The 25,230-nt window shown below is 36.7% G+C and overlaps 3 protein-coding genes across 5 annotated transcripts in view; 2 read left to right on the top strand and 1 right to left on the bottom strand.

Moving 5' to 3' along the window:
- LOC107599577 (sodium/hydrogen exchanger 3-like) overlaps positions 1-20,663 on the top strand; it is a 45,512-nt gene extending 24,849 nt beyond the window's left edge. The window contains exons 14-17 of the mRNA XM_016291220.1: positions 820-871; positions 976-1,056; positions 1,557-2,395; positions 20,653-20,663. Of these exons, the coding sequence (XP_016146706.1) occupies positions 820-871; positions 976-1,056; positions 1,557-1,825 (402 nt within the window). The 3' untranslated portion in view covers positions 1,826-2,395; positions 20,653-20,663. The remainder of the gene's footprint in view (positions 1-819; positions 872-975; positions 1,057-1,556; positions 2,396-20,652) is intronic.
- LOC107599576 (sodium/hydrogen exchanger 3-like) lies at positions 4,417-11,844 on the top strand. Its single transcript, XM_016291219.1, has 17 exons — positions 4,417-4,645; positions 5,625-5,927; positions 6,011-6,171; positions 6,270-6,348; positions 6,442-6,619; positions 6,725-6,945; positions 7,476-7,678; positions 7,787-7,876; positions 9,373-9,443; positions 9,539-9,668; positions 9,875-10,038; positions 10,286-10,403; positions 10,501-10,674; positions 10,770-10,818; positions 11,290-11,361; positions 11,505-11,754; positions 11,841-11,844. Exons 1-17 carry the CDS (start codon positions 4,417-4,419, stop codon positions 11,842-11,844), a joined length of 2,496 nt encoding a protein of 831 aa, XP_016146705.1.
- Positions 17,114-25,230, bottom strand: part of LOC107599544 (protein argonaute-3) — a 21,098-nt gene continuing 12,981 nt past the window's right edge. The window contains exons 8-19 of one of the 3 annotated variants that reach the window (XM_016291170.1): positions 23,409-23,556; positions 23,115-23,234; positions 22,796-22,939; positions 22,222-22,355; positions 21,942-22,126; positions 21,055-21,214; positions 20,847-20,937; positions 20,444-20,638; positions 19,844-19,978; positions 19,627-19,728; positions 19,250-19,449; positions 17,114-18,730 (exon numbers count right to left, since the gene is read on the bottom strand). In XM_016291170.1, the coding sequence (XP_016146656.1) occupies positions 18,622-18,730; positions 19,250-19,449; positions 19,627-19,728; positions 19,844-19,978; positions 20,444-20,638; positions 20,847-20,937; positions 21,055-21,214; positions 21,942-22,126; positions 22,222-22,355; positions 22,796-22,939; positions 23,115-23,234; positions 23,409-23,556 (1,723 nt within the window). In that variant the 3' untranslated portion in view covers positions 17,114-18,621. Of the gene's footprint in view, positions 18,731-19,249; positions 19,450-19,626; positions 19,729-19,843; positions 19,979-20,387; positions 20,639-20,846; positions 20,938-21,054; positions 21,215-21,941; positions 22,127-22,221; positions 22,356-22,795; positions 22,940-23,114; positions 23,235-23,408; positions 23,557-25,230 lie in introns of those variants that run through there. The other 2 variants (XM_016291171.1, XM_016291172.1) reach the window with 2 other exon arrangements.

The raw sequence follows: 25,230 nt of genomic DNA, 5'->3' as shown, positions 1-25,230 counted from the left end.
AAAGACAATACTTTATTGAACCTTTTCTGATAAGAAGTGTGCGCTGCAAACGCGAGCATTTTTATGATCGTTTCTGTTCAGTCTGCTCGTTTTATCGCGTTTAACCACAGCTGTCGTTGTTTTGTTTGTCTGGCAGTGGCAGCAGATATGCGATCAAATTTCTAATTTGAGGCTGTATTACGTCGATTCTGGCACCCAACATCACAACAAGATTGTGTAGATCCTTATGTAGCCGAATCTGCGCTGCTTTGAATGGGCCGCCTCCAGTTTCCCCTTTGTTTTGCTGCCTCCAGCTAGCGCTGTGACGTCAGCTGACCCTAGTTACCTGTGGTTGGCCTGGCCGTGCGTCACTCAGAAAACAACAGGCCAATCAGAAGAGAGGCTCATGAATATTAATTAGACAGGCCAAACTCGACCTGTTCTCAGCAGAGCTCCTGAGAGAGGAGCTGTAAAAATATATTGAGATGGTTTTTGGTACTTATACCGCAAATATATATCTTAAGGACATCGAAACCTAAAATAAAACTCCAGAAAGTTGTAAAATATGTGACCTTTAAGTATCTTTTGAAATAGAGTTAAATGTATGATGTCTGCATTCACCAAAAATACATCAATAAAATAATAATAATAATAAAATAAATACATACATACATAAATAAAATAAAAGGACTGTTTTGGGTAGGAAAAAAACATCGATAACATCAAAACTGATTTTTTTTTAAATACTTAAGAAATTAAGAAATTGGGTTTAAACATTTTTTACTATAAATTTTTATCCTAATTATACACAATACTTGAATTTCTAATGTGTATTTTAAGCCTAATGGAAAGCCAGCAGACCCACACAGAACCCATCCATATGGAGATGAAGGTATATATTTTTTTATATATATTTGATATTACTTATATAAGTACTGGAATTATAATTATTTTAGCATGAATATATATGAATGTTATTCTGTTTTGTCCAATCAGATTTTGAGTTTTCTGCTGACAGCGCCTCTAGCAGTGAAATTGCTGGTCATTTCCACAGGAGAAGCACAAACACACCTGGTGGTAAGAATCAAGCTGCACACTGAATTCATGTGACATATTGTACATTGAACCCTTTTCTCATTTCCGGGGTTCTTTGAAGCGCAAGTCGTCATTGTTGGGTAAACTTTTATAGTGGTGAACGGAAACAAACTCAATTTGACATTCCCATTTGTCCAATAGGAAAATAAAAATGATAGCATTTCTATGACCTTACAAAAGAGTATAGAGAGATTGATTCTATTAGTTGGAAGAGCATAAGAAACAGTCACACAGCAGCGTCAACTAGTTTTATGTAACACAATACAGGTGTAAAAGCACATTAAATAAAAAATACATTTAAATATAAAAAACTTTGCTAGATTAACAGTGTTAATAACTGTGGAAACATGTCATCACAGTCTGTCAAAAACATCCATATAAATTTACATTAAGTGTGCAAGTGAGTAGAAAAAATACATATTATTTTATGGTTGTTTTCATGGTGTCTCATTTCAATATCATAATTACTTTAATTACTGCAGCTGGTGTTGATAATCCAGCGTTCATACCTGAGATGGACACCTCTCCACCCATGCGAAACCCACCCTGGCAAACAGAGACAGGGAACAACACGGCTGTGGCACCTTCCCAGAGAGCTCAGGGACGATTGCCCTGGACGTCCACCAACCTGAGACATCTAGCACTGCTGAGAATGAGCACTCGCTCCACAGACTCTTTCGTGATGGCTGATGCTTCGCTTGATGAGGAAGCACCTGAGGAAAAGCCCGGAACACATCATACTAGATTGTAATCTGATATATTTCCATCCGCTCTCATTAACCTGCCAAACATGCGATTAGGTAAATCCTTTCAAACTGAGACTGTGTTTCATTTTAGGTGGTTATTATGTCATGAGCCCACAGATTAGAGAATCATGGTGTTGATAGTATATTCATTACATAGCATCGTATAACTTGAAGTACTGCTGTGGTTTTACCTACTTATATATAAAAAACAGGGAAGAGAATAAATACGGATTTAGAAGAGACATTGTCATTGAAATACTTATGTTTGTGGTTATGGAATGTTTCTTTATACAAATCCAAGTTGTTGTGGAAGCTGTTATAGCACTTTATTGCACTGAAAGCATGCTAGAAAATAGAAAACATGGAGCTCAAAAGACAAAATCATTATACTCTTAAACATATTTGATCAAATAATAACTGCAAGCACTTGTCTATTGGTTCTGTATTCTGGCACATCTTGATATTTTTTGACCTTGGGCATGTTGGTCTATATACATTTTTAAACTCGGCATGTTGTATATGGTTATTTATTATTGCATAGTCATTCTGTGGGTGCTTCTTTGTAGTATCACAATGTCTGTTTCTGCATTTCTGTAATCTTACAATGATTTATTTTTGTGTTTTACTCAAAGCTATTAATGTTTTATTAATCGAATTAAGACCATTAAAATGTATGTCGTTAAAATAATAGTTTATAAGTAACTTATTCATATGTGAATTTCATGTTTTATGAGAACTGGTGAAATCTGAACTTGGAATTGGTTAATAGTGTCTGATAAAATTTAAATAGTTACTAATGAGCAAATAAAAAAATGCAAAGAGCACAAGAAAAAATGATTATAAATCCTTTGAGTTTTAAGCTGATTTGAATTCTGTAAATATTATATTCCTCTTATATTAATCAATTCTGATATGACTGATATCAAGATATCCATTGCAGTAAAGGAAACAAATGTATAGCCTCTAAGCAAAATAAATTTAAACATTCAATGAAGCATTTTTGAAACAATAAAGTGCAATTCATTATTATGTGTACATAGCAGTAAGCTTGTTGTGTAAATCATTACACAAACAAAATTGTAAAAATCACAGAGCAGGATTTGAACAAACACACAAAACACCCATAAACCCTTAAAACAGAACAATTTCCCATAAACCCCGGACTTATTTACACAACACAGCATGACATAAAGCAACGCATAACCTTAGCAACAAACTACAGTATTTATCAATTTACAGCAACTATAAAAGTGGAGAGTTATTGTGTCACTAATCTTGGTAGATTTAAAAGTAATTATACCTTTTTTGGGGGGTTGAAATGCTAAACAGTTCAATCTCAAGGGGAAGTTGTGTTGTTTTGCCTTTAGCCTTTCCACTTATTTTTCAGTTCAGTAGGCAGTACAGCTGCCATCTCAGGATCTATGATTAAAACCGGCACACACACATGGGTACAAGCCGTACTGATCACTTCCCTTTTTTTTACGTCACACTCAGACAGGACCATCTAAAGTAACAGTTTAACTCAAATGTGTGGAAACTTTTTTTTGTTTTTTAAACTGGTGTATACTAAAGTCATCGGAACTCAGCAATATGATTTCACAAAACAGGAAGGTTTGACATGCTTATAAAACTAATAATAATAATACAAATATAACGAAAAAAGAATTTAAGGCGTAGTTAACCCAAACATGAACAGTCTGTCATAATTTACTCACCCTCATGTTGATCCAATCCCGTTTGACTTTCTTCTGTCTAACATTAAAAAAGATGTTTAGCAGAATGTCCAGGCTGCTCTTTTCCATACAAAATAATTGGATGGTGACCAAGAATTGAGAAAGAAAGTCAGGTCAGATTTTGGGGTGAACAATCTCTTACATTTGTCTGAATGAAGATATGTCTTTTGGAAGTTTGCCAGCCAGCCACTGAACCATACTTTAATAAAATGCTCTCAACTTCCACCTTCTAATATACTGTTAAAGGTCAACATGTATTTTAGTAGAAAGTCTCACAATGCAATTTTCAATAAACATCGTGTAGTGTCTGGACGGAATCTTTGTACCAAAATTTGTCTGAAAATTCTTCAAAGTAACAATGCAGCAGTACAGCCTGTTAAAGTTGGCCGAACACTAACCAGTGTGAAGTGCAAGGGAAACTTTTCAACGGAAGCAGAAAGAGTAATCCTCATAAACGTGACAAAGTAACAACAGTCCAATGACGTAGATCTCAGCCCCCTTTCTGTGTAACAAATTAAAGGCTGACTAGAAGTTTCAGCACTGCTCTTATTACACTCTTACTCTACCCTGATTGAACCACTGCTCTCACCTGGACCACAAACACAGAGGGTCAACTGATGGAAAGACAGCCAAGTCACTTAGAGAGGGATGCACTTTGAAAATGACTGCAGATTTAAAGGAAAACTAACTAAAAGGGGAAACTGTAACTTTGTCTCACCAAGGACTTCAGGACAAGCAAGCAGAACAAAGCACACTGGGAACCTCTAATGGACTATTGTGAGATTCTGTGAAGGACAGCTATAGTACACAGTCTGGAGATGAGAATGATGCTATAAGTGCATCTTCATCACTCATCTGTTGCAATGGCAAGCTCTGTTTATCTCTGCCTGTTGAGGGCAGTTTTCCTGGTGTGCTTTGTTAACCCTTTAATCCAAGGACTAAGTGGAGATGCAAATGTGATCCAGAATCCTCATCATCAACTGGAAGAGAATCTCACTGGACTCCCAATTGTCACATTTAAATGGCATCATGTTCAGACCCCATACCTGGTGATAATTTGGGTATTTGTGGCTGGATTGGCAAAACTATCAGGTATGTAGCTTGAACTATGAAGTAAACACTTACTGACAGTTAACAAGTAAGAAAGTAGATTTGTTGTGTACCATATCCAATGATTAACTTGTACTAGGAAGTTTAGTAACAATAGAGTGTAATTTGACAACTGTAAATTGAGTACAATAGCAGTCCTGCGGAGGCTCAGAATCACATCAAATAATGTTTTTAACATATTGCTATGTAAAGGGTTAATAATGTAGCACAAGGCCTGTGATTAACATATTTGTATTCTTATCCTGCTTCTTTTATCAGTATGGAGTTATTAGTATCTGTTCTCTCCTCACGTGCTGTTAATGTTTGTGTCGATAAAAAAAAAAAAGATTTTTTCTGGTTTCATCAGTTTGATGTTAAATATGGATGCTTCTGCAAGAAAGAGGAAGAAAAATAGTAAAATAATATGTGCTGTTATTGCAAAACATTTTATAGTAAGAAAAACAATTTAAAATAAGTAAAAAACAAAATAAATTAAAACTAATTAACAACTTATAACAGCTTCCAAATACTTGATCCAGTATGATAATCATAAAAGAATCCTGTTAGTTTTACGTTTGGCCTATTTAAAAATAAATCAATCAATCAGAAAATCTACTTGCATTATAATTTTGGTGCATATCATCTGGCAAATGCATGAATGTAAATGTATAATTGTATGTCATTTTAAATTGCATTAACCATTTTGCTGAATTTTTGTGCATTGCTCATGACAGTTACATCTTGTGAAAATAATATTTAAAGCTCACAAAACATACTTATGGATACCACAAGAATGCTTGGATAATCTGAGAAGATGCCCCAAATTACTTCAAATACCAATCTTAGGGAGCGGCAATCTAAACCAGTCATTATTATATCTTTATCTTTATATCTTTTGTGGATTAACCTCATCCACAAATTGAAAATAATTGGCTACAAACGTTGTCAACCATTTTCTCTCGGTCTCTTCCTCTCTATCCAGTGGTTGAACTAAACCATCATGTCACCAGTGTGCTCCCAGAGAGTGGTCTGCTCATCATCATGGGCTTTATTTTGGGAGGAATCGTCTGGGGAGCAGACAGGGCACAGACTTTTAAACTGCTTCCTCCCACTTTTTTCTATTACTTGTTGCCCCAGATCATCTTGGATGCAAGTTACTTTATGCCCAACAAGCTTTTTTTCAGCAACCTGGGTGCCATTCTCATTTACGCCATCTTCGGAACGTGCTGGAATGCAGCTACAGTGGGCCTCTCGCTTTGGGGCTGCTATGAGGCTGGAGCGATGGGTACATTTTGTTTATAACATAAACCTTTATATTTTGGAATGCAGAGGATTCCAAATGAATTTGACAGTTTCTATAATCATCAGGTAACTTGGACATCGGTCTCCTGCAGTTTCTATTGTTTGGCAGTTTAATCGCCGCGGTGGATCCAGTGGCCGTGATTGCTGTGTTTGAAGAAGTGCATGTGAATGAGGTGCTCTTTATCCTGGTATTTGGAGAGTCGTTGCTCAATGATGGCGTCACAGTGGTGAGTCTCAATTTCCTTAAATGCTCTAAATGCCATTATGCTCAATGAGTATATCTATCCACACAGTATGTAATCATCTTTTTGTCTCTCTTTTGTAGGTGCTTTACAATGTATTTGATGCTTTTGTTGCTCTTGGAGGCCCAAGGATTGACGCCGCAGAGATTTTTAAGGGCATATGTATGAATAATCAACTCAAACATAATGATGAACATAACAATATACATTAATTTAACTACCAGATTTATGTATTTTGCTTTTCACCTCTTACAGTGTCATTTGTTGTGGTGGCTTTTGGAGGCTCGTTTCTCGGCATTGGGTTTGCCATCCTGCTGTCGTTGCTGACAAGGTGCACCAAACACATTCAGATCATCGAAGCCGGCTTTGTCTTTGTGGTGGGCTACCTGGCTTACCTGACAGCAGAAATGCTCTCCCTCTCGGCAATACTTTCGTAAGAGTCTCTTGAACAATGCAACACATATAGAGAATATGTAAAGTAATACAACACCAGTACTGCAGAAGCAATTCATTCAACTCATGACTTTCTGTGTCACAGAATCACCTTCTGCGGTATATGCTGTCAGAAATATGTGAACGCCAACATGGATGAGAAATCGGTCACAACGGTCCGTCATGCCATGAAGTTGCTTGCAAACGGCTCAGAAACCATGATCTTTCTATTCTTGGGTGTTACAGCCATTGATACAGAGATCTGGGTTTGGAACACAGGTTTCATCCTCCTCACCCTCCTCTTCGTCTTCATATACAGGATCATAGGTGAGTGCAGTTGTGCACTGTAAAAACTTGCTACAATTTTGGGCTTTTTATTTGATATAATTAAACTGATAATCCTCTCTAGTAAATACCATTTTGGTTCACAACATTCAATTATATATACTTTGCACATTTTTTATTTTCAGAATGGCAAAATGGGGCAGTGCTACAATATTTATTCACAATCAGCTAAATCATAAACTTATCATAAAATATTAATTATTAAACTTTTTCAAAATATTCATAATAATATCAATCAAAAGTTGATGAGATCTATGCTCATTTTAACATTTGCTGGTCGTGCTTGACAGGATTAGTCAAGATTATCCACCCATCACAAAAAAGACAGAAAGAGCAGTGTTTATTTATTTTTTTAAATAGAAAAATCACATTGTTCACAAATATTATTTTAAATAATTATGCTTGCGATGTAGCCTAACAAAGAATAATAAAGCATTTAAAATCTCCCAGACATTTCCAAAGATCTCTCTTTCAAAGTATGACTCTTGGATGTGTTTTTATGATATTTGCAGGTACCTTCTTGTTCACCTGGATGTTGAACAAGTTCAGATTGGTTCCCATCGAGGTCATTGACCAGGTTGTAATGAGCTACGGTGGCCTGCGGGGGGCAGTGGCGTATGGATTAGCAGCCTTGTTAGACGAAGACAAGATCCCAGAGAAGAATCTGATGATTAGTACCACACTCATTGTGGTGTATTTCACTGTCATTCTTCAGGTTAAAACCTTATCCATCACTCTTATCATAATTATGAGACTCTGAATGCTTGGATTATTTTTGTACAACCTAACCTGTAGTGATAACGTCTATGTGGTTTCTTTTTAGGGAATCACAATGAAGCCATTGGTTCAGTGGCTCAAGGTCAAAAGAGCAGCTCATTCAGACTTAAAACTTATTGAGAAACTAAACAATAGGGTAACTATTTGACACTATATGATTTTCACACTTACATAATGTATACAATGTTGCACATATGTGTGTGTATGTATTTGTTTAAATATAATTTATATATTATATGTACATACATTTTTTAAATATTTAAAGGGGTCATATAATGTTGCTAAAAAGAACATTATTTTGTGTATTTGGTGTAATGAAATGTGTTTATGCGGTTTAAGGTTAAAAAAACACATTATTTTCCACATACTGTACATTATTGCTTCTCCTCTATGCCCCGCCTTTCTGAAAAGCATAGATTTTTACAAAGCTCATCGTTCTAAAAAAGCGAGGTGTGCTCTGATTGGCCAGCTATCCAGTGCGTTGTGATTGGCCGAATACCTCAAGAGTGTGACGGAAATGTTACGCCCCTTACCATATTGTGATGGGCCTAGCGAAGAGACAAAATAGTTAAAACCCATTATAAACAAGGCATTTGTTGTATCCAGTGGGAACATAATTACGGATTATAATGATTTATAGTACTGTCAACAACAAGCACTACTCTACTCTGCTCAAAACTTGCGTTTGAATCGTCAGTGGCAAATTCTTTAAATATGAAAACGTACTTACAGTCTGTGAGTCAGAACAGCCGGCATTGTAGTCTACTCTACCAGGATCAGGAAACAGTCCTCCATAAAATGTGCTGCACACATCTGAATATTTGGGTTGAACTGTTCTGGAACAGTGTTGTAAATACAACTTAACCACTGATTTCTAGTTGTGTCCTCTTTTGGAAGACCAAACAAAGTAGTTTCACTTTCACAAGGAAACACACAGCGTCACACATGGCGGCCTTGAGTGAGCGAAGGCCTGCTTGAGTGAGCAGAGGCGGGTGGGCTTGAGAACGGCGCGGCTGGCGGATTCGACGAAGGAGCTGCTTGCGGCAGCCACATGTGACGACCCCGGGCTGGACTCCGCTTCGTCCACGGTGAAAGCCGATCCGGTGATCCACAGCGCGAAGTTGATGTATTTCCTCAGCGACCAGCACGGATCAGCTCCAGGCATGACGAAGCAATATCGTCCTCTTTTGGAAGGCCAAACAAAGTAGTTTCGCTTTCACAATTAAACACACGGCAACAACAATACTACAGCGAGAATCAAAGTTACATCTTCTTTCTTTGCGTGCACATTTGGGCGGCGTTATGCAAATCTTCCCACATAGTGATGTAGATATGTGGGGGCGTGTTAGAACGAGGCGTTTTAGGTAGGCGTGGATGACTCTTAACTTTTATAAAGAATATCTCTTTGGATTTGAGACTTTAGTCTTTGCAACTTTACAGATCTTATTTATGCACCAAGAGCTTGTAACACTCCAAAGAGAAAGGAAAAATGTAAATCGCATCATATGACCCCTTTAACTCATCCATTTATATGCTCATTTTAATGGTTATAGAAAAAGTTTTAGTTTTATTTATATGTTTATTCATTTATGTTTTTTTTTGTATTAGTCATGCTTTATGGTGTTTTTATAGGCATTTGACCACATTCTAGCAGCAGTGGAGGACATTTGTGGATGTATAGGAGATAATTGGTGGACCAGAGGGTATGTTTTCCTCAGTTCTGTGGATATACTTAAATATAAATGAAAAAATAATATAAATATATTTATACACATCTCTTCTTTGATCTCTCTCTCAGTTGGAATAGGTTTGAGGAAAATTATATCAGCTGGTTATTGATGAAACCTAAGGCCAGAAAGAACAGAGACTACCTATTTAGTATCTTCCACAAACTCAATCTGGAGGATGCTATTAACTACGTCAGTGAGGTAAGAGCACAGATTGGTGTTATATATTCCACAATATTGTCATTTGTTTGGTTTTCTCAAATTGCATTTGTTTCCTTTAACAACAAAGTTTGCGATACTTTTACACACAATCATAGTAGATTGTAATGCAATCCATTTGCTAGTTGTGTACTGTCAACAATAAAGCTCATGAGAAATGTATGTAACCTCTTTCTTTCTTCATGTAGGGTGAACGCCAAGGTTCTCTGGCCTTCAATCGTAGTGATGAAGCAGCCAACGTAGATTTCAAGAAACAATTTGGTTCAGAATTTGCAGATGTGATGCCTAATATAATGGTTGATATGTCAAATTACGAGCTTGGGATCGAACATTTTCCAGTAACCTCCATTGTGTAAGTGAACTGACTGCTTAAATCACATTTAAACTCAATTGTGCAATTCATGTATCAGTTGTAATCAATCATAAAACAGTTATGAGTAATGAAGGAGAGGGATTGTTACTGTCTGGACAGAGATTTACATTCGGTACAAAGAATCTTTGCCAGGGTTACAAACCCTAAAGTGTTCAAATTTGACAAATAAATTCCTAGATGGTCAAATGTGGCAATAATTGCAATTGTTTTATCTTTTGTAAATTAGAAAAGACACCATTCCCTCTGTATCCCTGGACATCCATGGGCAAGACAGGAAGAATGCGATGGATGACATCAATGCCCATCATCTTCTACAGCAGCACCTGTACAGGAGCAGAAAGCATGTATGAATTGCTCTTCTCACACACACACACACACACACACACACATGCATAGAGTTTGCATCTCATTTGACCCATCATTTTCTCTCTTTCTGAGCAGCACCGTCACAAATACAGTCGCAGTCACTTCAGCATCAACCAGAATGAGGACGAGGTGCAGGAGATCTTTCAGAGGACCATGAGGAGCCGCCTCGAGTCCTTCAAATCAGCTAAGATGGGTGTCAATCCTGCCAAAAAGATCACAAAGCACCACAAGAAGGAGCTAACGCATAAGGTATTAGACCTTCATGACACTCTTTCACCTGGATCACTCAATTATAGTATTGCATCTCTTAACTCTCAATTTATATACATATACTTTTTTTTCAGATGCCTAACGGACACCCAGACACCACAGGCCACCTATACGGAGATGAAGGTAACAATATTTTTTATTAGCATCATTTATTAGTATTTATGACACTAAGCAGCTAGCTAAAAAAATTATTAATTTGAAATAAATATTAATAAAATATATGATAAATATATTAATAAATATGATAATGAATTCAATAATAGTGTACTAAATAAATAAAGCTGTATAAATACATATAAATTATAGATATTTAAATAATTTATACATTATATTTAAATCATATATATAATAAATTATACGCATCCATTTACATATGAATGTATATTTTATTTGGTTCAAGTTAATGCTTTGGAATCTAATGAAATTAATAATTACATAAAAAGTTGTAGTTAAAAAAAATTAAAACAAACCTCCTCAAGATGGTTTTCTTTTGAGTAAATGTTCCTTTACATTAAAAATGGCAGCTTTCCACTTTTTAATAAACTTTCTTCTCTAATTATCAGCCTTTGACAAAGCATGATTTAGTGTTTTTAGTTGACAGTGCTGTGGGGAGCGAGACTGGTGCTATCAATAGTACTTTCATGAGAGACACGTATGCAGTGGGAGGTAAGAAAAGAGTCTGAACAGATGTTGTTTTGTACATAAAGAGCAATAAATCTATAGGACTACAATATAGTTTGCATGAGTAACACATTTGTGTAAGTAAGAAGTTGAAGGTTTGTGTATGTTTCTTCCATATCTCATTGAAGCTGGCATAGAGAATCCAGTATTCTTGCCAGATATGGACAGTCCCTCTCACAGCCTACCTTGGCTAATGGAGACTGAGGCTGTCGCACCTTCCCAGAGGGCCCAGCGACGCCTGCCCTGGACACCCAACAGACTCCGGCGTCTTGCACCCATGAGGATCAGCACCTGCTCCACAGACTCCTTCCTCATGGCTGATGTTTCTTTAACTCTGGAGGAACATGAGGAACAGTCCCAAACAGACCATGAAGAAATGTGTGTACACTTCCAACTGTTAATCCACACTTACCTGAAACAAATACAGATGTATTGTTACTGACCATGTGTTTTTATGACTACAGGTGACCGGTCTTTGACTAGGACAATAATGCAGCGTGCCACAAAGCACATCCGCAGTCATAGAAGTGCCTGTCTACAGATTTCAGTCCAAAAAAAAACAAAACAAGGTGGAACTGGAGAGTATCTGCAGGAAATCCCACTGAAACTGCCAAATGCCAATGAAATCACATGGACCAAAATCTCATTGATGTTCCCATGGATGAATCCATTTAGGGCAACATGTGCTATTGAGTGCATACAGCAGTAGAAAAAGAAAAGCAAATCGTTTCAAAATTTTTCCTAGTGATGCACTTGCCTTTTCCAAATTTGGTATGGTTTTTTAAATTTAAACACTTTGTGAAATAGTTTGTCAAAAACTGTTTCCTATATGTGCTGTCATATTTCCCATTTAAAAAGGAAGCTTGGCCTTTAAAATAGCCAATAACCTTCAGTTTACATCACAGCCATGAACTTAATTTGCTACTTGCTATCTCTAGTCATTTTTATAATGCTGAAAAGTTTTTTTTGTCAACTTTTGAAGTAAATAGACTATAGATGGTCTCAAAGCTAATAGACATGAACTGTAAGCCTCCTATAATTTTAATCTTTAAAAAATGGTTGAGAATGTCCAGTAATGCTCATGTAATATGATGGAAACTTATTTCTGCCATGGAATCAGAAAATAAAAAAAGGTAATTGCGATTACTTTTACTCACTGCCTGAGAATTATTTAACAGAATTGTGAGATATAAATGATTTTTTTTTTAAATTTTATTGTGAGTTTACATCTCACAATTCTGAAATATAAACTCAGAACTGTGAGGGGGGGGAAAAATCTGAATTCTGAGGTAAAGAGTCACAATTACCTTTGAAAATGTTATTTTTATTTATTTTTTATTCTGTAGTGGAAACAGCTTCCAATATAATATGTGACCCAGGACCACAAAACCAGTCTTAAGTGTCAATATTTCAAAACCTGAAAGCTGAATAAATAAGCTTTCCATTGATGTAAGGTTTGTTAAGATAGGACAGTATTTGTTCGAGATGCAACTATTTGAAAATCTGGAATCTGAGGGTGCAAAAAAATCTAAATACTGAGAAAATCACCTTTAAAGCTGTCCAAATGAAGACCTTAGCAATGCATATTACTAATCAAAAATTAAGTTTTGATATATTTACGGTAGGAAATTTACAAAATATATTCATGGAACATGATCTTTACTTAATATCCTAATGATTTTTGGCATAAAAGAAAAATCTATCATTTTGACCCATACAATGTATTTTTGGCTATTACTACAAATATACTCCAGCGACTTAAGACTGCTTTTGTGCTCCAAGGTCACATATAGCGAGGGCAAAGCCATGTAGTCTTTCACAAGATCCAGTTTGTAGTTGAATTTTGTAATGGCACTTTACCACAGTGATGTCACCTCTATAAGGCACATTCTTCCCTGCATTGCAATATGGAACTAAATTAATAAGGAAGTATCAAGTAAATTATTAAATAAAGTGAGTTATTCACTCACTTAGAATTCAGCTATATTAGTATTTTAAACTGTATGTGAGTGAATTGAGGTGTTAACTGTTACAAACTATGTTTGTGTAAGGAAAAGATCATTTTAAATCAATGAGTTGTACACTCTAAAAAATGCTGGGTTAAATACAACCCAGTGCTGGGTAAAATAGGGACAAACCCAGCAATTGGGCTGTTTTGACCCAGCGGTTGGGTTAAATGTTTAACCCAACCTTCTGGGTAGTAACCGAACCGCTGGTTCAAAACAACCCAATTGCTGGGTTTGTCCCTATTTTACCCAGCACTGGGTTGTATTTAACCCAGCATTTTTTAGAGTGTATCTTGTCGTTCAAATAATGTATTTCTTGGGGCATTGTTCTTTTCTTTGTGGGATTAATACAATATTTATCAACATTTCTATATATATAATCTTGTTAGCCATTTTCATTTCACCCTTCTACATTAGTACAATTACAATGGCTATTATTGACATTTATTAGAGGATATTAATCTGAAAAAATAATTATATGCTATGTATAATGAATGAAATATATTTTTGTAATATTTATATTTACCTTTAATTTATTTTTATTTCAGTTTTAGTAATACTTCTCATTTTCATAGTTAATAATCTAATACTACATTTTATTTCAGCTTTATTTCAAATACCCAAAACTGATTTGTAATAGTTAATAACACTGAACTACATACTCCTTTCTTGCACAGTAAACAAAAATGCATGTACATTCAATATTTATTCATATGTATAATTTTTGTTCAAGACAAACAGTTCAAAAGACATATCCATCAAAGTTTGCATACATACAGTTTTAATTCAAACATCGGCAATTAAATAGAACAAACAAATAAAAAGACACAAAGAAAGACCACAGTTAGAAAGGTGGAGATAAAACAAAAGAGACAAATATATATTTTAAAACGGGACAATTCTGTTATCAATTCATTCATATTATTTCATCATACTTTAACTAAACCATTATATCAGAGCACTGAACATGTGTTGCATCACACTGGAAAGAGTGCTGAGTGCTGAAAGAATCCTATGAAGCTCCTTCAAGATGAGAAGAAGCTTGCATAGTATGATAAATCTGATACATAATGTGCTGTATTTAATCACAGATATAGATATCCTCATTTTGTAATCACCAAACCATCATGTTAATAAATGTAACAGCTGGATCTGTGAAGTTCATTTATGAAAAGGTGTCTAAAACTGGAATTTAGGCCAAATATTAGTGACATTACCAATTCCATTATTGCTATTTCATCACATATATAGAACACAGATTTTTCTTGGTTGCTAAAAATGGTTTGAAGACAAAAAAATAATGGGAAAACGCTGCTTGGGATGAGTTTCCAGGCGTCTTACGGTAGCTTGCCTGGTCAGTGCTTGATCTATTAGTTGTGCAGTGCCAAATCCTTACAAAAAGTAGCTATAACCCTTGTAGAAAGTTTGGTCCAGAGACCCTGTAACCGGCAAGCTCTGTGATTTAGTGTGGTCTTGGCGAATAAAGAGGCACAATCACACCCACACATACAGTTTTAACACTCTTGAACACGCATTATACAGCATATCATATCAATATAACTTCAATATAGGCTAGTTGGGCCCTTAAAAAGGTCGTATTTTATCTGTCTGAGAACAGCACCATCAGAAAAGGCACATTCCACTAACTCGCCTGCCCAAAGGATGAATCTTCACCTCAGCAAAGTCAGAAAAATAACATCAATCATCAAATACTCTAAGCTTGAAGAAAACTATTTATCATTTTAGCTCAGACACAGTTATTATATTGAGTTCAAGAGGACGCTTGTGCTTGTGTGTGAATCATCCTGTTTTATCAACTAAATGGAAGTGTTTGAGGCGGTACCTTCATGTTTAAGTCAATAAAAGTAATAACGCGAGAGGACTGAAGGTTCATCCATTTGTGAACTACATAATTTCACTCATAAATACCACAGGACAATGCAGAGACACTCACGAACGACTTTCTTTTGGAAAACAAGACGAGGCGAATCTACTAGTCAATAGTCTATTGCATATTCGCCCAATTATTAGTCACTATGATGATTAACATCACCATTATCATCTTTTGCTTATCTTTCATAGACTTTGTTAGCAAAAATAATTAATGTGCATTATGCAGTTACATTATTTAAAAATATACAAATATACTTCTCCTCGGAATTAAAAATGCTTTAAGGTTTCCACAGTCCAGCTTTAAGCCAAGGGGTGGAGAGTGTCGCATCACAGTTTTAGTGGGAGGTGTCATTTAAGCCACACCCACCAACTAAAATAGCCCCACCCCTATGTAATGCCCCACCTACAGGACTTTTTTAGCAATTTATTCCGTGGCAACTTCAGAAGGTTGTATATGTGGTCATTTAAAGCCAAACAGGTTCTGCTGATCATTCCCCTTTTTCAAGTAAGTTCAAATGCTGGTAGCGGCAGAGAAGTAACGGTTCTCAACACATCAAAACAAAAAAAGAGCACCGAAGCAATTTGACATCTGCGCAAGGTTTTTTTGTTTGTTTTGTTTACAGAGCTAAACTCCAGTTAACTTGCTAAAACTGACATTTTATTTCAGCTGTTTGAATATAATATCACGTATGTGGGTTTGGTAATTCACCAACACGATTTTTCTTAGAAATTAACAAGCTAACCAAAAATTACACCCTGAAAAACTTCCAAACAAGGCTCTGAAGATCTACATTTTTTTCACCTGGTGAAACACTACATACATTAAAAAAATGATATAATTTTCGCAGTAAATGACGAGTAGACAGATTAGCGTAGTTAACATCCCCGAATTACAGCACCACACCTCTTAGCACCTTGGGAGTTTCGCCCAATTCTGAGACCGTACAGCTTTTTGTTTGTAATTGCAGCAATATATTTGTCAGTCATTTCTCAGAATCTCTCGTTCTCTCCACATACAAAAGCAGATGTAGTTTATGTAAAATAGCAGCTACACTGGTCAACACGTATTTGTGGCTATAGAGCAGAAAGACCACAGTGCCATTCACATTAAGGGCGATGGTAAAGTGTGCCAGAGGCCACGGAGTTAACAAATATAACCCTCCACCTACCCTTCTACAATCCAAATGCCTTAACTCAATACTCCCTGCTACCCCTGTTTTCTGAGGCACATTGGTTTGGTTTGAGTGGAATGCAGTTGAACATACAGGGGCTATGAACAAGCAGGGGTTTGAAGAAAAAGGTTCAAAAGAAAGGCTAAACATTTTTTTTTTGAAAATTCAAACCTTCAAAAGAACGCTTCAAAGTTCAAAATAGAGTTTGAAAGTTCAAAAGACAATTTAAAAACTCAAAAGATAATGTCCAAATGTTTAAAACAAAGTTCAAAAGAAAATGACCTAGGACTTGGTTTAGTCATTTCTATATTAGTTCAACTATTCAAATGGCCTTAACAATAAAAAAGACCTTAATAACAACCGTTTCAATAGCTAAATTTCTTTCCAACAAATGTACATGCCACTTACTTTTAATATATATTTAAAACATACCTCAATAGAATTGCGTTTTAGGGATATTTCCTATAAAACAGGCACTTTGTCTCATTTGACTGTTTACATGAAAGGTTTGTCCAGGATTTCTTGACAGCAAACCGAGTCTTTCCCATAAAACATACCCATGAGAGTAACCATCTCCTCTGTAAACTCAACCCAGCATTCCAGCCATAAAACACATGATCCATTTCAATTCAAGTTCTCTTACACAATGCCACATACAACAAAACCTTCAAATTAAAGCATTCACTCATAAGGTATGGTTTGCATTGTATAATGAAAGTCTACGACAGAGCCGTGAATAATTGGCTTATTGCACTAAAAGGCTTATGGGACAGTGTCTGTCAGAGTTCACAGGGCTAAAAAGCAAAATTAACAAACTGTTAAGTTAAATAGATAATTTACAGATGCGCTATTGACGATGCAAGTTAAAAGCAACATTATAAATAAGCTCAAAGATCATAAATGAGAATAAAATGTCTAACAGCTGTAAAGTTAATATTAATGGATGACGTAGGCGTCGGAGTAGCCTTGGGTGGAATTATATGTGCACACACATCCATCAAATGTTATGGTCACGCTCCGACTGATTCGAACGCTTGCGTTGTAAGCGCACACAAACCGAATGAGGCACAAAGCATTCAACACACATACATAACCGTTGACAGTGGAAACTTTTTGCCAACCCTTGAGTTTCAAAGTTCATCTTTTGGTGATTCTGCAAGTTCTTAGCTAATCTGTCACCTCTGCATAATGAGCGAGCCGAGGAAAAAGCCGTCAGGAACCGCAAGGAACCAATAGTTCAATGGTAGGTGCAACATTTTCCAGACAGCGCATGGACTAGAAAGTTAATCTATCACAGAAGTATAAAGAATCATTTGAAAGACTGTGGAATTGGAAGAAAAGTGGTGCCTCCAATGTCCAAAAAGCAGAATAAGACATGGACACATGGAAAATGAGATGTAAAGGGACAAATATGGATTTCCGACTGGTTGGAACAAAATGGAATGACTTTTCAGTTGTCTTGTTTTTTGCAGATGCTAGATTACATTTTGGTGGGAAAACATGATTTTCTATTAAGTTACTAGTAAAACATCAAGAATAGTCTCAGATTAGCGCAACATATGTCCAGAGGAATAGTGGAGGACCTACAGTAAGATGTCATAGCAAACTTTGCACTGCCCTCTAGTGGAATTCCTCCAACGACCGACTTCACCAAACCTAATAACATACTAATCCTAAACCAAAAGTGGTTCATAAGATTAGTTTCAACTCTGTTCGAACACACCTGTCTGTCATTTTCAACTGAACCTGACGATGATGATGTCCAACTTTATGCGTGTATGATTAGTTGTGAAACAAAACTGTGTAGAAGGAGAAATCCAGACAAGTAGGGCTCATCACTCTGGTCCTAAAGAAATAACACTGTCTCATTCGCTGATCTAGAACGAGTTGATCAAGCAAACCTTTTTAAGCTTGGTTTTGTGACCTAAATAGGCAAAATTAATAGTTAAACAGATCTATGAATCTAATAAATAATGGTATAGCTGCAATCTACATATTAAAAACAATCAGTAAGCAAAGCAGACTGTAATGATTGGCTGTTTTTCTATTGCATAACAGTGCTAGTTCCTCCCGTAAGTTCTACATTTGGTTCTCTTTAGCAGCCTGTGATTGGGAGAAGCCCTCCTCCGCTAAGTGCACAATGACCAGAGACTGACAGGTCTGTGGTGGCTGGGCTAAGCAAAGTACATGGTCCTCAGAGTGTCGTGATGGATCTGCACAGCTTTGGCCAGGGCCTGGGGGTCTCGGCCATTACTCTGGCCTGATACATGGCTGCCTTCCGCACTGTGAAAGAGGAGAAAGAAATGAGCAGAGACCTAAATTTACACTATGAAATACATTTTCCTTGACATACCAAGGAGATGTAAATTTATACAGTATGTACACTACCATTCAAAATGATTAAAAAGTGTTAACTTGAAACATACAGAAATATAAAGAAGAAAAGGGAAAAATCTCCTGTTTTAACACTCCTGGTTTAAGAGTTGTGAAAATGTGAAGATACAGTCTATTGATATAAAATACCACTTTTACAAGGTGTTGCTGATCTGTCTGAGGTGATCTGTCTTTTAGGTGGCTAGCTTGAATAATTCAACTTCCCGAATTCAAGCCATCACTCTGAATCATTGAAATGAAGAATACTGGCTTACTTTGACAAAGAAACACCTGCGGCAACCAAGAATATGCAAAGCCTACTCAAATCAAAGTGATCGACAACTTCTAAAAGCCTTTAATTTGAATCAAATAGAACATTTCTACTTATAGATACCGAGACAGCGACAGTCAGGCGAGTAAATCTCATACCTGTCGTGCTCTTTATCCACTAAATGGTAGCGGGCTCTAAAGGCCACTAGGTGGGCATAGTAGGCAGGCGCAGGGATGGAAACGGAGCGGGTACAGCGTACATATGTGTGGCATAGCTGGTAGGTCAAGAGCTGGAATTCATCGGCTGTAAAGCAGTTGTCGTCCCATAGCACATGGTAGTGTGATGGTCGGCTTGTACCCTGGGTAAAAGAGGTTAAATAATCATTTTGATGAGATGCATCCATCTTCCAAATGGCGAAACTATGAATAGATTTAATAACTCCGTTAATCTATCAATTGATTTAACAGGCAATAATGCAGCAAAAAAAAGCCTAAAATGCACTAATATAGTTGTGCTCATGTTTGTGCGTCCATACCTGTATTCCAGCATGGCTGCACAGATAAAAGTCAAATTCATAAGGATGGGTGATATCAGTGTCCACTGTGGTACCTGCTGGTATGTTACCACTGCGGCCCACCTTTGAAAATAAATAAAGAAGAAAGAAGAAAAGTGAGCGTGTGAGTAAAAAAAAAAAAAATAGAAAAAGTGAGGAAAATCTAACAAAGCTTTTAGGAGAAGTCTCTCATATTCACCCTCTCAGTGCGGTCAGCGCAGAAGAGGCGAGTGTGGTGACGTTTCTGTACGACGATGTAGGTAATTCCCGGTTGATAGTCCTTCTCAAGGCTGATACAAGCTTCGCGTATGGCCAGCAACTCATAGTACAGCACCTAGAAATAAAGACATAAAATACAGTTCAAGAATACGTCTGAATATGGCAGAGCTGCACGATAACGGATAAACTGATAATCATAATTATTTTACTCAAAAATTATAATCTCGATTTTTTTATCACGATTATTGTCATTTTAGAAATTTCTTTTTAGATTTTGTCAGAATTTCCACATAAGCACAAATCAAGGGAATGTCAACTTGCATGGGTTATTTTACCTCATCTAGTTTCCTGATGTATTATTTATTATATAAATTAACACACACTTTACATTATGAAAATTGTACAAAAGGTTCTCTCAAAAACCACAGCAAACAGCGCAGATGACCACATGAAAAACAGATTAACTGTATTACACTTTCATTTAAGAAAAATATCGCAAGTGAAGATCGCCAACTCCAACGTACATTTCTGTTAAGTGTTTTCAGCTCATCAGCGCTTTTTTTTTTCTGGAGAGCCTCACCTGTCTGAACTGTCCCTCAGACACACCGTCCCTGTAGAAGATGATTCTGGTGGGTTTGTAGTGGGTGGACTTGTAGAACTGGATGAGCAGCTCTCGCACCATGGACGCCAGGTCCTGAATCACCTCCTGTCTGGGCCTCTGGACACGGACAGTAGCGCAGTACCTGCTGGGGTGAGCGTCCATGCTGCCCACCACCTGTGTGAGAACAGGCAGAAAAAGAGCATTTCTTTGAAATATCTACAGCTGTTCAACAACAGTCTAACTTTCAGGTCCCTAATGAGGATATGAGTTTAGGTTTTGCAATAATAGTGATTAAATAATGTGAATAAATCATTTTAAAAATGTGATTAAATAGTAAAGTGTTTGATATAAAAGGTGTGCATATGTGTTCTGTTTTTCTCACGGCTGCAATGGAGGGTTTCTTGCTGTCTCCTGCAGGTGGATGAGTGACATCAGCTCCCAGAAAAATAACAGGCTGCTGGAACACAGATGGGCTGAAAAACAAACAACATAAATTCACATAAAGAGGTGTTTGGTACATTTAAGGACATTGTGTTTTAACCAAGGAAACACAATTTTTCAGTGTAAACTGATTCATTTTATTCTCTTACCGCTGATGGGGTACCAGTATATTGTTGATGCCACCCAGTTTGACATTGATCTTGAGACAGAGGTTGGAGAGGGTCTGAGGGGAGGTTTTCACCACGTTCTTCACCTGAACGCACTGTGTGGCCATTCCCAGAAGAGTGTCTCCAACACGTTTCACTTCCGCTGGAGAAAGAGAGCATAGACTTCAGTGCAACAGTGAGAATAGACGCCATATTTAATTCATTTAAAACTGAAATCCTGTCTGTGAAGAATACAAGTACAGACTGTGCTGAACTCAATGTGTTGAACTGTTGCATATACATCTGGGTGTCAATCATGAAAATGTGCATTATTTTTTATAACACAGAATAATATTTTATTAAAATATATAATTACAGATTTTATATATACACTAAAACTTAAAATAATAAAGTCCTTTATAATGTTAAAAAAGAAATCATACATTATCCCTGACATACCAAGGAGATGCAAATGTATACAGTATGTACAATGCCGTTCAAAAGTTTGGGGTCGGTATGATTTGTTTTTTTGAAAGAAATATATACTTTTATTCAACAAAGACGCATTGAATTGATCAAAAGTAATAGTAATTTGATTTCTAATAAATGCTGTTCAGTTGAACTTTCTATTCACAAAGAATCCTGAAAAAAACATCAGTTTCCATAAAAATATTAATCGGCACCGATGCACATAAATGAACCGAACATCAGGTTTAAAGGCCATTTTTTCTGCTAAAGTTTAAATCAGAGACACTATTAAAACGTATGCATTAACACTCTCATACTGGCAAGTCACAAGAAAAGGAAGATTCGCCCCACTAATTCTAATCTAATGATGAGGACTTTAGGAAACTTAATGATCAAATAAACATCTGTCCATATATAGTTACCATAGACTGGAGTTTTCCCAGGCAATATGACGATGATGAGTTGGAGGCCAGCATAAGTGTTTTTGAGGTGGCGGAACATGGGCTCCACATTATCTGCTCCCTGAGCGTATTTGCAGAAACATGGCTGGCCCTGTATGGGCATCCCTGCGTCCTTAGAAATCTTCCGCAGCTGGTCTGTAAAACCCCTGCAAAAAGACAAGAGAGACACTTCAGCATTTCTGATTTAGTTCAATTAATAAATGGTACTTTGTAAATGACAAAAAGATGGAAAAAGCTTTACTTGAGAACTTCCTCTCTGCATTGTCTCTGAGTGGCAAAGCAAGCAATGGCCCACATCTTGATCTCCACACCAGTATGAAACTGCTTGCCTCTCATGTCCCACACACCATGACTTGGGGTGGCCACTGTACGATTCTGTAACACATGTATTCAAAGGTTGTCTTCATTTGTTGAGATCAAATAGTGCACGAACTCAAGCAGTATAGGGTGTTAATGTTTGGCCAAACTTACAGTATATGTATTTCTATACAGCTGTCATGTTACAATGAATTATTCACGGTTATTCACAATTTGCCATAACACACATAAAAAATAATAAAAGGAAAATGCATTTTCCAAATGCAAAAGCAAGATATTTGAAAAGACAGAAAAAGCAAGCAATTAAACACAAGCAACAGACCTTATTCTGTTTAAAGGAACCCACACAGCAACTCCCCTCAAATTGTAGACATTAAAATTAGCACACATCAATTACAATAATAAATGTTAAATCTAGACACAAACCATGACCAATTTCTAGCCTTCTATTCAAACACAAACAAACATACGGTGCATGAGTGAAAGGGAATGGGTACCATAAAGTGTTCAGAGCTCACCCTGCCGCCATACTGCAGCATAGGGGCGGGCAGGACACGACCCGTCACCTCCGCCATCTCATCCCGCACACGGAACTGGAACTCCTGCACGAAGGGGTCCGAGTTGTAGTTGGCACTGCGCACCTATGGATTCAGAAAGATTAGAGTTGGGACTGATTGAAAATCCTTGGGACAGATTAGGTTTTCCGCCTAGATACCATGAAGAATAGAGATGTTGTTTTTCCATGAAAGCAGCATTTTGGTAGTCTACATTCTTGAAGAATTACTGCAGCATCAGAGAGCGACACACTGAACTCACCAGTCTGCTGATCTCTTCTTGTCTGTCCGGTGCGGAGCGGGCTGTGGCTTTGATCATGGTGGAGGTTTGGTTGTCTGTTAATTTTTTAATGCAGCGCTGGCCTGCCACAATGTTGCACACCTGAGTGATAAAGAGGACAATCACTTTTGGATCCATTAAAATGGATCAAGAAATCTGAAAATCTTCTACAAGTGTAATTTAGTGTCTAGAAATGAATCCATAAATCAGAGAAGAGATGGTGGCTGTGGAAAAAAATGGTAGCTAATGTAACTGATCAAATATCTTGACTCTCACCTCCAAAGGCAGGTACGTGTGTTTCTGCTCCTGCCCCACTTGCAGGCAGGGTAGATGAGGAAATTTGAGCTGCAAGTTGTACTTTTCTCTGAAGTATTGTGCCACTGTTCTCTCCACTGTCTGTCCATTTTCCAACTGTAAAGGAAACCTGACCAAGTAAAACAAAAATTGAAAAAAAAATTAACGGGGAGCTGGGTTGACAAGTTTTAAACAAAAAAGTACGAAAAAATTCTGAAATGGTTTCTTCACTACATCTTGAAGGAATAGTTCACCCAAAAATGAAAATCTGATGAAAATTACTAGGGATGCACCGATACCACTTTTTCCAGTACTCGCCCGATACTTTTATTTTTGGTACTTGCCGATACCAAGTACCGATACCAATATTTTTATTGAATTTGTAATTTTTTTAAATATTGGGTACAGAAACCAAAAGGGTATGTATAATGTTAGTTGGTTAACTTCATTTATCAAATAGATACAGTCAAACCAAAATTTATTCAGACACCTTCAACATTTCTCACATTATCACAGTTTATTCGCTATAGTTTAGAAAATGGTAATAAAATATGACAAGAACTCAGAGTTAAACTGTGTCAGAACAAATTCAGCTTGATAATGTCAGATAACTTTGATAGAAAGGTATGTAATGGATTACAATAAACCAAAAATGATTAAGACAGCTGTTAGTATGACAGTATTTACACAACTATCAATACTTAGTCAGGCAGCCCTTAGCCTTAATGACAGCCTGTAGTCTCCTGGGCATGCTGTCACCCAGCTTCATGCAAACCTGAACTTAATTTTGTCTGAATATTTTTTGGTCCCAAATTTTTTTTTTATCAGTTTTACTGGTAGTCCACCGTATGAAGAATTTTTGGGTATAATTTATCACAGTTTACTTTATTTTGCTATCCTCTCTTACATAAATGAACTATAGTGTCCTGCACCCACTAAAAAATTATAAAAAAAAAGATATCTGGTCTCTGAATAATTTTTGGCTTGACTGTATATCCTTCAGTTATTTTCATACTTAATTATGGCCATTAAAACGTATTTTACAAGTTTTTGTTACTTTCACTGTTAATTTTTTTTGCTCTGTGGTACATCATCTTTAATTTAATAGCATTAGAGCTGCTCCATTGCAGCGGCTCAGTACTGTAATCTCACGCTTTGCTGTAATAATGCAGGGAACCACTCGCTATAAATCTCCTAACGGTGATAATTTCAGAAATAGAAGTCGCGTTTTTTTTTCATCTGAAACATGCAGCGATTTATTTTCCAAAGCCACTCATATAATGCAGAAACATTCAGGAAGCAAGCAAAACACGCGCAACGCGTGCACGTATTTGTACTGGTGCAGAATGAGAGGGACAAGTAGTACAGCCTAGCGCATTTCACACAGGCTGTTAGTTTCACTTTCACCTGAAAGTCGTGTATGCCTAAGATTAAAAATAAATGTTTATAGTGAATGCCCCTATAAATGGTCTTATTTTTACGATTTAGTTTTAATCCAAATTATGTGTGTGCTAAGTGAGTGAACATCAAAGATCACACAACAGAAGTGCGTGCTCTCTCTCTCTCTACCGTTAAGTAACTTGTGCATTGTTTTACTTACTTGTTTATGACACATCCGACCGAACTACAAACTTTCCAGTGATGTCTGTGAGAAAGGTATATTCACTCGACAAGCTCGGGCATCTGCGCTGCCACACGCTCAATCCACTCAGTGTGCTTTGTTTATCAGCTCGCGCACATCAGCTATACAGGTGTTAATACTGAATGTTTAACATTATATTCATTGCATACATATACTTCGTAG

Source organism: Sinocyclocheilus grahami, unplaced genomic scaffold (assembly GCF_001515645.1).
Source record: "Sinocyclocheilus grahami isolate Dianchi unplaced genomic scaffold, SAMN03320097.WGS_v1.1 scaffold268.1, whole genome shotgun sequence".
Taxonomy (NCBI): Eukaryota; Metazoa; Chordata; class Actinopteri; order Cypriniformes; family Cyprinidae; genus Sinocyclocheilus; species Sinocyclocheilus grahami.
This window is presented reverse-complemented; position numbering and strand designations above follow the sequence as displayed.

Excerpts from the sequence above, each read along its gene's own strand:
- LOC107599576 (XM_016291219.1), top strand. The coding sequence starts at position 4,417 with ATGGCAAGCTCTGTTTATCTCTGCCTGTTGAGGGCAGTTTTCCTGGTG. Across the intron at positions 6,620-6,724 it reads TCCCTCTCGGCAATACTTTC|AATCACCTTCTGCGGTATAT; the intron begins GTAAGAGTCTCT and ends TCTGTGTCACAG. Across the intron at positions 6,946-7,475 it reads CTTCATATACAGGATCATAG|GTACCTTCTTGTTCACCTGG; the intron begins GTGAGTGCAGTT and ends TGATATTTGCAG.